At 49.0% G+C, this 12,500-nt stretch overlaps 1 protein-coding gene across 1 annotated transcript; it reads right to left on the bottom strand.

Annotated features, from left to right (window-relative positions):
* Nucleotides 1-280: 280 nt before the first annotated feature.
* On the bottom strand, nucleotides 281-8,644 carry CRYGN (crystallin, gamma N). Its single transcript, XM_010006000.1, has 4 exons — nucleotides 8,603-8,644; nucleotides 7,861-8,109; nucleotides 6,006-6,151; nucleotides 281-416 (listed from the first exon to the last, which is right to left on the bottom strand). Exons 1-4 carry the CDS (start codon nucleotides 8,621-8,623, stop codon nucleotides 281-283), a joined length of 552 nt encoding a protein of 183 aa, XP_010004302.1. The 5' UTR covers nucleotides 8,624-8,644.
* Between the last annotated feature and the right edge of the window lie 3,856 nt (nucleotides 8,645-12,500).

Genomic DNA, 12,500 nt, shown 5'->3' on the forward strand with positions numbered 1-12,500 from the left:
TGTCAGACCACAACCTCACCGGGGAGCTCCTTTCTGGGTCTGCTCATCACCACTGGTTCTGGCCCATCACCTCCACGTCCTCCTAGAATGAAACTGCAAATTCACAGCACACAAACCAAGCTTAGAAAGGTTGCAAATCCGCTCCCTCTTCAATCCGGGCAAGAAATGAAGTACTTAGAGCCAATAGCTGGCGTTTTAACAGTTTATTCCACAGGTCAGTGAGCGGGGAGGAAGGTGACACCCAGTCTCAGCAGCCAAGGCTGGCAGGATGGACGTTCAGCTAGAAGTAGTTGATGACCCTCCTGATGGACTGGACGCTGGCGCCGCGCGCCTGCCAAGCGCCAAAGTTGCTGAACTCCCCGCGCTCCACCAGGTACATGCGGCCTCGGTAGTTGGGCTCCTCGTACAGCACCCACCTGGGCAGAAAGGGAGGGCTGCAGTGGCGTGAGGTGACCTCATGCACGCAGCGAGTGGCTGTGCTGAGGGAACTTGAGTGCTGCAAACTCTACGGGGCTTAACAGTCCCTTCCCCAGTCCTGTCCTGCACACGGAGTTAACTGCACCAAGTGTGCACAGCCAGACTGGACTTTGCCTTTTGGAGAAGTTGTTTTGGGTTACATCAGACATGAAGCTTGGGGCTGGAGACTCCCTGCTTCATGCTGCTGCAGGAATGGATCTCTCTGAGCTTCACCATGTGCAACAGAAATAGTTTAATAGCAGTTGAGAGTGTTAAAGAAGGACGTGAGTCCCCTGAGCCCCTGGATTAATCTATTTTGGACTGTAAGGAGAAACGTGCAATGCTTAAAGGGTGTTTTACCTCTTTGAACTGACTCATTAGCTATGATGGGAACCATATTTACTAATTCCTCTCTTTGCTAGTAATTCTCAATGGCCTCTCTTTGATGCTTTTCAACAGAGGGCAGGACTTGGCTCCCTCATCTTCACTTTATTTCTACATCCAGAGTTAACTATAACTTTCCTTTGGAATACAGTCAAATAGATACAACACTCAACCTTGGTGGCTTTGGCATGTCTCACTTCTTCACCCAGTTTGGCTACATTTCTTTAGCATGTCTTTCTCCATTTGAAGGTTTTCAAGTCAGAAGCAATTCTGATGGTCAAGGGGGATAAATTTTGCTGCTCTTCATCCCTTTTGTATACACTGTTCTATGTGGCCACAAGTGTCACCTCTGTCCTCCATTTAACTCTCCCATGCTTTTTAAGCAAGTTTTGCCATTGATTTGATAGTTTTACAGTCAGGTCTCCACCCCATCATTGCTGGACTGCTCATTTCTGCCTCATTCTTCTCTTCCCAACTTTGTTAAAAGGATTTTATAAGGATCTCTGCTGTTTGTCCCACCTATTGGCTTCACAGTGACAACAAAGCACAAATGCCACGTTCCAAATCACTTGGTCTCCTGCCAGAATTCAGCTTTGACATCTGGGTTGGGATCTGCTGTATATAAGCTTTCCAGGGAGAAACTCCTCTAAGTACTGGACGAGTCAAAGTCTGCTGGGCCTACAGGGCTGGTGAACTCAGATCAGTCTGAGCCAGAGTGAAGAGATGAGAGTCTGAGGGAAAAAGTGGTTTATGAAACCAGCCACCCACAGGCATTATTTGACACCAAAAAAAAGAAAAGGAAAAAGAAAAAGAAGAGAAAAAAGAAAAGAAGAAGAAGAAAAAGAAGAATAAAAAGAAGAAGAAGACGAAAAAGAGGAAGAAAAAGAAGGAAAAGAAAAAGGGAAAAAAAAAAGGGAAAAGAATCATAGAATCATAGAATCTTAGGGGCTGGAAGGGACCTCGAGAGATCATCTAGTCCAACCCCCCTGCCAGAGCAGGGTCACCTAGAGTACATCACACAGGAACACATCCAGGTGGGTTTTGAATGTCTCCAGTGAGGGAGACTCCACAACCTCCCTGGGCAGTCTGTTCCAGGGCTCTGTCACTCTTACAGTAAAAATTTTTTTTCGGATATTCACCGAAAATTAAAGGAAAATTAAAAAGGAAAAAGAAAAAAGAAAATTGAAAAGGAAAAGGAAAAGGAAAAGGAAAAAGACCAGGGTATTTACTTGAGCCACCTTACAGATTCCTTGACATATTTGGATTTATTTTGTGTTTCTGAGAGGACACCAGGTGGGATTGTGGTGGGACTCCTTTCCCATCTGCCTATGCATTGATATGACCAGCACAGTGAGTACGTGCCTGCCTGGTGCCCCTCTCCACCCAGCTGCCCAGCTGTGCTTGCACAGCCCTTCCCTGCAGCACCTCTGCCACGTGCTCAGCCAAGACATTTTGGATCCTGAGACTTTCCTGAGAACAGGCAAGTTCATTCCTTGGCACTTTTTGCAGCCAGTTTATATCCAAAGTAGAATCACCAAATCATCCTCAGCCTGTTCCTTTGCAGCTCACTTTGCAGAGGGCAGGGAGGGCTGCCTGCTGCTCCTGTGAGTACAATGGCAGGTTGCCCTGCAGCTGTGGCCCCCCTCTCACCTATCTTGATGTGCCCTGCCACAGAGCATGCTCAGCTCTTAAGCTTAATTAAGAACAACGTGTAAAATTATCCTTCTCCTCTAGATACACCCCACCCTTGTTCATGAGGCACACATGGTTTGCTTCCTTTTCTACTCCATCCCATCAGCTTATAGGCACCTCTCCATATTTTTGGACAACCAAGGGCCTCTTTCTCCATCAGCTCACCACCCCTCCCTCAAGCACTCCTCAGAAGAGCTCCCCATCCTACTTTTCTGCACCTTCCAATCACTCCATGCTGCTGAGAACACCTGATGCTACTGAAAATACTGCATGGTGGTAGGACAGGGATATTAACAGGGTGTTGTTGGCCCACCATGACCAGGTGGTTCTTCCAGCTCTGCCCTTCTCTAGGGCATCTTTCAGCAACTGGTGGACCCTGGGGAACAGAACAGGAGGTAGAGCAGCTCCTCATAGTCACTGTCTTTCCCAAGTCCCTTGTGTTTCTCTCCAGACACACAGCTGATGTGTCTGCACAGTCTCACGGAGGGAGTGGGACAGGGACAAGTCTCAGGGTAGGTGGAAGCAGCCTGCATGACCTGGTGTGGTGATAAGAACCCACCAGCTTTTCCCTCTGCTCAGGGAGAGGCTACAGAAAAGAGGAGCAAAAGGAACAGCAGAGATACGGGAGTGAAGTGTATTGGCAGGGGAAGGTGATGAGTGAAGATTTGTATGGCTTACTTAGCTGTTCTTTTATGGCCTAAAACTTACATTCTCTGGGACCATCAGTGAGAGAGGAAATCAAGTCAGTCAGGAGCCCAGAAAAAAACTCAACAAAACCCAATCCTGTCCTCAAGCCCAGCATGGGGGAGCTGATGCAGGCACATAGCACACAGCCCTCAGACATCTCGGTGCTGTGTTTCATTAGCACAGAAACTCAGAGGAGATGGGAATAAAGCATGTGGAACCAGCACAAGCCTGTGAGCCAACCCTGGCTGGAAGGACCAGCAGGGGAAGGCTGCAGCATCGGTCTGGGCAAATAAATGGTTGGTCTGATTCCTCCAAGTTATGTCACTGTAGCTTTAGAAAAGCCCTTTTTTTTGGGGTGTTCTCTCCTGGACTGTAAAACAAATTCAGCTTTTTAAAGTCGTTGTTTCTAAGCAATCCTCTGTGGAGTGGCTGAGGCACAAAAGGAGGATAAGAAGCACACGTCTCCATCTAAAAGAAGATGACACCATATGTGATACTGGAGCTGGCTCTGCCCGTGGGATGGGAAAAGCCACTTGCCACACGAACCTCAACAGCTTCCAAGGAGGCAGTGACACCTCGGAACTGCTCTGATATAGCAAACTCACTTCCACCATGCCTCTCACAGCTTAACCACCAGCCCTTCTGGCTGTGTGGGGTAGCGGTCACCGGCCCCAAAAGGGCAGCTTGGGAAGGTGCTGGACACACTCAGCCCCACCAAGAAACCAGACAGACATCATGTTCTGGGAATTAAGGGGGAAAATTTCTGTGGAAAAGTTCAGTGCTTCCGGGAGCAGGCAGGGAACTCGGTGGGACCCTGATTTACATCTGCTTTCAGCATGCACAGGGTAAGCCAGACCCAGTTTCAGCCTGAGGATGTGATGGAGACAGCCTGTAGCTGAAACTCCCCTGGTCTCCAGGGATCCCTCCTCTGCTCCTCAAACAGTCAAGGATGGGTCCTGGGGGGACTTTGCCAGGCTGAGTCCAACACCAGATACAGTTGCAGCACCTGGGGGTCACCTGGGCTTATATGGTCCATCCAACAGAGAAAAGCAGTGCTGTGGGGTCCCTGTCACCTCCCTGGTCTCACCTCTCCTGCAGCTCAGGGCCAGCAGGTCGCTCTGCACTGTCCTGCCTCTCAATGCCCTTGGCAGCCCCTGCCCACGCTTTCAGCCACCACCTTCACTGGGTCCAGATATAACTCTACAAAACTCAGCAAATTTCCTCACCATGCTCCTTACAGTATTATTATTTTTTTTTTTCCTGTTTTTATTGCTACCCAAAGCCTTTGAGAAGTCATGTAATGTTAATATAAACAGTCCAGGCTCCCGTGTGAGGGAAAGCAAGCTTTGTGTCCCTTGTATGTTTTGCAGAGGAGGAGGAGGAAAAAAATCAATCTGAAAAATTTAAGTGCTTGAAAGTTTCTGGGCAGCTTCCCAATTTCTCAAGCTGCAGGCTCTGCTACAGGAACACGTGTGGAAAATAATTGGCCCTAAAGCTCTTGCCAGAGAACTTGCAGGCTCTCTCTTGGCTTTATAATGTTGGTACTCAAATGCCTTTTGCTTCAAATGCTCATGATGAACAGGGTCCCCCATGAGCTCCAGGCACTTCTTCCCATCGGGAGCTGGTAGTTCTGCTCCTTAGCTTCAATGAACCACCACTGCCTGATCATAAGCCTGTTTTTTTGGAAGAGGAGACGTCTCAGTTGAATCAGAAAAGGTTCTGCAGGACACTTGCTGTCAGGATGTCACAAGCTTGGACAGCAACAACCTTTTTCCTATTCTGGGAGAAATGGTTGTGGATAGATGGGGTCAAACATCCCACACTGGGCTGAAGTGAGATGCACAATATCCAGTCCACGACACATGGTGAAGAGTTTTTCTGTGCTCCCTCCTCTGCAGGGGATTCCCTCTGCCTGATGTCTCACACTAGCCACTCTCTGCCTGGCTCCAGGATTTTATGGAATTTCCCTGCTCCCAGCACACTTGCAGTGAAAAGGCAGTTGCTGGACAGAGGAGATGGGTAACAGCCAGATAAGAACCCTCCTCACAACTGGAGGAAAAAAAACAAACAAAAACCAACACCATCAACACAATTCAGATTGCCACCCAACAACAAGAAAAAGGCAAAGCCACCATCCTGCTGAGGCTTTTGGAAACATCTGCAGGGGCAGGAAGACGAGGCTGAGCATCAGTAACACATCTACAAAGTAGGTCCACAGGGCACTGAGGGTGACCAACAACCCCCATTTGATGGCTGTGCATCACTGTCACAGTTGGCTCTGTTTTTCTGAGGCAGGATTTAATTTTAAGCTGAGATGCTGCTGCCTCATTTCTGCTGTCCAAGGAGGAGGTTTCTGCTGTTGCAGCAAACCTTGGTGAAGCCACTTGCAAAGCAAAAACCCTGACCTGCCTTCCCCAAAAGCCTCTGCTTGGATTTTAAAGAGGTGTCTGGAAAGATGCACAAAATGTTTAAGACAAAAAAAAAAAAAAAAAAAAAAGAAGAAAAAAGCTGGTTTTAGTCTTCTTGTTTCATACACCTTAAAAAGGTGTCTTGAAGCTCTCACAGCTTGTGCTCAGCTGCCACCCTCCAGATTTCACGCTGCTTTCAAGCAGCTCTCAATGGGCAGGCACCAAAATTCACCTTTAAACCAAAGGCTTCACTGACATTTTTAGGCTTTCTCTGAGTACCCCCTGGCATCAACAGGCTTTTCCATGCAGGGGGGAGTCTCTGCTAACACCCTGCTCCCCTGTGGAGCTGGGAACACCAGGACATGCGCTGTTACTTACGCGCCATCGCCGTACACTTTGAGGGCGTTGATGCAGGTCTTGTCCCAGCCTTGCCCCTGCAGGAAGGAGCAATCTTCTGTCAGCTCCAGGCTGGGACCACTAAACTGGCTCCCCTCAAATATTTCAATCCTGTAATGCTCGCCATGCTGGGGGCAGAGGGATTCAAGTTAACAACAACAACAAAATGCAGCAAATTGTGTTCCTGGCTTTTTAAGACAAAGAGGAAGACGGGAGGGGTGCTTTGGAAAGGGAATGTGAAAAGCAGTCCAACACCACCAGAAACTTGTGCCACCACCCAGCACGCTGTGCCAACCAGAAAAGCGGCCAGGAAAACCTCATCTCTGCACCTGGCTGAATCTTCCTGCAGCTGCCATGGCGTGCAGCCCCGTGGCTGGTGGGCTGTGCTGCGCCCAGGCACGCAGCATCCCTTGTCCAACTGCTGATCCCCTCCACCAGCCCACAAACCCACCAAGCCCAAATCCAGCACCAGCTGCAGGCTCTCTGTGCACTCACACAGGGAAAAAAAACACAACAAAACAACAACAAAAAAAACCCCCAAGATATATAAAGATTTTGGACTCTGCTGGTGGGAGATGTTGTGCCTTTCCTTAAGGAAAATTTAAAAAGAGAGACAAAAAGGAAACTTTCCCAGCATCATCATTGCTCACTGAGCCCTCAAGGGTGACATGACATTAATGCCTCTGGGGAGATTTCTGCAGTCTGTGGTACAGACATGTAGGACAGAGCAAGCTGAAGGGATATTTTTAATCCAAATTCAAAGAATACCTACATGCATTTTTCAAACAAACAACGTCAGCGCAGAGGAAGCGCGGGCTGCGAAGCCAAACCCCGCAGCAGGCGGACGCCGGCGGCAGCAGAGAGGATCTCGTGCCTGAGCAAACATTCCTTCGGGAATCTGTGCTGCAGAAATGCCTCAAAGCACTTGCTGGCATCTCGCAGGGAAAATCGTGGGCCAGGGAAGGAGGAGCGTGTCCTCGTGCCGGCCGGATTCCAGGGCCTGGAGCAGAGCATCCCTCCACGTACGGACTGGGGAGGTGCTTTGGGAAGGACGTTCTGGAGCTGAACGAACCCACTGCCGTGCCAAAAAGCAGCTTTGGGGCCTGTGAGAAGCCCCAGCAGCTCCAAATGAGTTCATAATTTCCCCGGGGGTCAGGAGTGTTGCATGGGAAGACCTAAGACAGATTCGTTTTTCTTTGGTACTTTTTCATCTTCCCGATTAAGCCTTTTCAAAAGCTTGATAAGGGGAGGGCTGCCTAGTAGGGGGAAAAGCACAGTTTTAGCTCAGGATTGCAGGGGACCTTTTGCAGCAGCAGAGGATTCAGCCCAGCTGCTCCATGGGTCTGGTTTGAAAAGCTCTCAAGCTGCCTGCTCACCTTCTGGGGGTGTGGGGAGACTGTGCTACCGGGACTCAAAGCTGCCTTGGGCAACAGCTCTTCTTCTTGATCCCCCATGAGGATATCATAGCCACTCACATTAAAAAGGGGAAGTATGTGATACCGGCAGGAACTTGCTACCTCGTCTGAAAAACTGAAAAGACCCGGGATAATCCCATCCTGTTAGAGCTGCTGTGTTCTGTGCCGTGGGAGGAAGGGGATGTGTCTTCTCCCAGCCAGGAGGCACAGGAAACTGAGACTTGGCTTTGTTCCCTGCACAGACCACTCCAAAGGGGGACAAACCTTCCCTGTGGGATTATTTCCTTTCTCAATGGGATGTCCTATTTCTAAAGAGTGTAGATCTTTAATTACGCTTACTCATGGGGCTCCCATTACCAGCAGAAACAAAGCCCAAGGGCAGCTCCATCCCACCTGCCTGGGAGAGCACCACACCCACTCACCATCCCGATGGGCCGGCAGGAGCCCAGGTGGTCACTGTGGCCATTCCAGCGACAGAAATCTGGGTACTCGCCGTGCTCCAGGATGTACTGCTGCCCTCGGAAGTTGGGGTGATCAAAGCAGACCCAAGCCCCGCTCTGGACGCAGATGGAGTTGACCCGGTTGAGGAACCCTCGGTCCTGGAAGCTGCCACAGCTGCCACAGACCTCCAGCTTCCTGCCCGTGAAGCATTTGCCTTCGTAGAGGGTGATCTGGGGGGAGGGAGGAGAACGAGCCCGTGGTGAGGAGCAGGGGCACGGCCGGGCCGCCGCTTCAAGCCGATGGGAACGTCTTGGCAGATGCATCATTGCAGGATGGTTTGGGTTTCGTTTTGGCTTGGTTTGGTTTTCCTAGCTGCTATCCAGCAAGAGGAGAAACAGTATCCCTGGCATTTTTTTTTTTCCTAAGACCCGTACTTGTTTTTCTGGGAACGCAGGCGCATCCCGCGTTGATGCCGCTTCGTGCCGCCTTGTGCTCGCTCACACATATTTCCAGCAGGGAATGTTTAAACAGGAAGCTCGGCTCCCGAAACACAGCTCCTTCTGCCACACCCTCCCTTGTCCCTGCCACCAAATTTGCTCCAGGAATCACGGCCCAAGTTAATATCCTCCTGGGATATTATCCATACCTAGTCCTTCAACCCGGAGGATGCTCAGGCTCCCCAGACCCAAGGATGAAAGGGAAGCGGGTTGGGTCGTTACTTACTTTTCCTGAGTACTGAGACATGTTCTGCTGGCTGCTATCCAAGGCCAAAGGCAGGAGCCAAACCCAAACTGCAAGGGACAGAAACGTTTGGACACCCCGTTATATAGCAGCCAGGATGGGGGGGGAGAGAGGGGAGGGGACAGAGGGGGCTGGTGTGGTGAGGACTTTTTAACAAAGCCTCGGGAACAGGGGGGGCTTTAGGCTTTCCTGCTTTGTAGGCAGAACTGCTGGTAACGGGGGCTGCTGACTCTGGGGTTTTGATTTCAGGCTGATGATCTGACAAAAGATTTGCTTGGCAGGGTTTTGGTTGATTAGCAGTGCACACTGACTGCTCCTTTTTGAAGGACATTTTTTTTCCCCCCTCTTAAAAAAATAAATTAATTAAAAAACTGTCTCCCCCCCTTCCCCCTTTTTTTTTTTTCTCTTGAAGGGGCTACAGGACAGCTGGGGAGGAACTTTTTACAGGGGTGTGGGGTGTGTAGTGATAGGGCAAGGGAAATGGTTTTAAGGTGAAAGACAGGAGATTTAGCTTACAGATTAGGAAGAAATTCTTTAGTGTGAGGGTGGTGAGACTCTGGCACAGGTTGCCCAGAGAAGCTGTGGAAGCCCCATCCCTGGAAGTGTTCAGGGCCACGCTGGATGGGGCTTGAAGCAACCTGGTCTAGTGGGAGGTGTCCCTGCCCATGCGGGGGGGTTGGAACTAGATGATTTTTAAGGTCCTTTCCAACCCACACCATTCTATGATTCTATGACTCTGATTCTTCCACCCCTTTTTTCCTTTTAATTTTTTTTTTTTTTTAATTCTTCAAACAGATGAGAAGTAAACATGGGACCAACAGCAGCTCTAACCATGGTGCAGTTTGTTCCTTCTTATTTTTCTTCCCAGGTTCTTCTTACCTGTTGCAGCGTGGCAGCCAAAAGCAAGTGTCCTTGGAAGGCTCCTCACCAATAACACATTGCACCCCATCCCTCAAAGCAATGGTTTCTCATTCAACCCTTGAACCTCTTTAAACAGCATCTCCAAAAGCCAAGGACCTAATTCCCTCCAAAGTACAACAGCTGGGCTCACAAACCCACTGATGTTTTTCACAAGCATCATTGTTATGAATGTTCTGATCTTTCAGCACTGAGACATAGATACAAGTCAGGATTAGAGGGATTTTTAAGCCATACCATTGACTATAATGGAATATTGTTCCTATAGCTGCAATTATGGCTTCAGAGATTGGTGTCCCAAACACCAGTGCAAGGAAAAGCTGCTTTATACTCCCCTCTTTTGTGTTTTAAGAGCACCCAGAGGCTTAAACTGCCTTATTCTCAGGATAAATAACACAGGGAAGCTCCAGCCCATCACAAAATCACAGGATCTTAGGGGTTGGAAGGGACCTCGAAAGACCATCCAGTCCAAACCCCTGCCAGAGCAGGATCAGAGCACATCACACAGGAACGTGTCCAGGCGGGGTTTGAATGTCTCCAGAGAAGGAGACTCCACAACCTCTCTGGGCAGCCTGTTCCAGGGCTCTGTAACTCTCACAGGAAAGAAGTTTTTTCTGATGTTTACGTGGAACCTCCTACGCTCCAGTTTGCACCCAATGCCCCTTGTCCTATCACTGGACATCATTGGACAAAGCCTGGCTCTGTCCTCCTGACACTCACCCTTTACATATTTGTAAACATTGATGAGGTCACCCCTCAGTCTCCTCTTCTCCAAGCTAAGGAGACCCAGCTCCCGCAGCTTTTCCTCATAAGGGAGGTGTTCCACTCCCATCAGCCCTGTCAGTTTATGTTCATCAGTTTATATGAATGAGCCAGGATAGAAAGAGGTAAAGGCAAATTACATGGGGGTGGCCCATGGACCAGCATGCAGAGACACACCAAGGCACTATGATAAAAGGAGATTTGTCTTTTATACTATTTAATAGCCCTGGAAGAAACCTCCCACCCAGCTCCTACTCATAAAATCCTCCTCTTCACCCCTGCCCCCATCCCCCAGCAGTTTCCTGGACCATCAGGAAATGCTTCAAATCCAAACCCTAAAAACTCCTTTCTTGGCAGGTTCCTCCTGTCCACCCGCATGCCAGCAGCTTCACACAGCAGCCCCGCGCTGCTGCCTCTGCTCATTGCTTCATTTCAAGATTAAAGACCTTTTGGGAAGAAAGGATGTCATTATTAAGGCTTAAACATACACCACCCTTTCAATTAAGATATAAAAGTTAATGAGTGCATGTGCACGCACACGTAGGCTGAGCTGGAAGATGCACTGGAGGAGGGAAGTGGCATGTTGTGTTTGGAGAAGAAATGCATCCTTCAGCTGACACAGGTAAACCTGCCCCAGCACCACAGGAACACTGTTTACATTGACATGTTCTGAGGGAAAGCAGGAAATGATGAAGAAAAGTCTCATCTAATTTAAAAAAAAACAACCAAACAAAACCAACCCCTCCCTGAATTTCTGGTGTTATTTTCTAGGTGCCACGTTATTCACCAGATGGTGTGGGAAAAGTAACAGCACATGGAAACTCCCTCTTGGAAGAGTGGCAACCAGAGTGGGGGGCTCTAGGGGGGTCCTCAAAACCAGCCCTTCCCCATGGCCTTGCACCTGGTGCCCTGGAAGGGAAGGAGGAGACATGTCCTGCTTTGGAGTCATGGCTGGGAGCACTAGGGTGACAAGGTGACATCGTCGTTGGGGCCCAACACTCCCAACCCTTGGGGGTATAATAGTTCACAAAGTCTTTGCACTTTCACCTTTGTCAATGATCATCCCTTGAGAATAAGGCTGGGCCCCATTAAGGATATATCAAACTTTTTCTAGCCTTGGATAGAGAATGTATTTCCTTCATGACTTACCTTTTAATCCATGCACCATTTATCCCAGTCCTCCAGAAGCCTCCAAAGGATCAGGGCAGCTGCCATACCAGGCTGTATGAATTAATCAGTTCCAGGCAAGACACAGTTTACTAGATACCCATTTCTTGCTTCTGAACATAACACAGGACTTTCAACATTGCCCACCACCCCATTTTAGGGCTTTTCAGTCAGTATAAGGAGGCCAGAAGCTGCCTCAGCATCTGTTGGATTCCAACTGCTGAAAGATGCCACCTCAAGAAGCCAACTGCAATCTCTGTACAGCAAAGGGCAAGTATTTCAGTACACATTTCATTCAAACTGCAAGACTATTGCACGTGACTGGTCTTTAGAACTTGTTAGCAGAGAAAGGCTTGGATGAGTGGAATAATTTCTATTCCTTACTGGATGAGGCAGAGAAAGGACAAAGGAAACAGCAGACATTGATGAAGGCCATTCTTCAGCTCTCATAGAAAAGGCAAGAGCAGAACATGATTCTCAGTGCTGAGTACATGAAGGGCTGAAAGTTCCCATTGCAAATCATCCACACTTGCACCTGCCTTCAAGCCCTTCTGAAAAGCCTCCCTCCTGGAAGGCAGGGCCTTGATTATCCCAGGCCTATCAAGTTGCACATTTCCTCATCTATGCCCTTAAAGGCATTAGCAGCTGGCACACTGCAAGCAGCAAGGCAGCAGCTACTTCAGGCATTAGTGATCACCAGTCCCATGCAGCCACTACTTGACAAAAAAATACAGTAAATGTGGCCTTTGAGGTTTCTGATATTCCATAACTTCTGCCTTTGATGTAGACCACATGACGTTGTGTCCATGATGCAACACCACAGACTGGTCATGCAACAAATCATCTATCGCCTTGCCATTAGGCAAGGAAGGATGCATGAACAGATGCACATTGTTCCTGTGTTCCACAGATCACTTTCTGAATCCTCAGCAGCTTCATCATAGGCTGCATCAAAAGAAGTGTGGCCAGCAGGTCAAGGGAGGCGATTCTCTCCCCCTCTGCTCCACACTTTTGATATCCCACCTGGAGTGCT

This window comes from Chaetura pelagica, unplaced genomic scaffold (assembly GCF_000747805.2).
Source record: "Chaetura pelagica isolate M959 unplaced genomic scaffold, ChaPel_1.0 scaffold199, whole genome shotgun sequence".
Lineage (NCBI taxonomy): Eukaryota > Metazoa > Chordata > Aves > Apodiformes > Apodidae > Chaetura > Chaetura pelagica.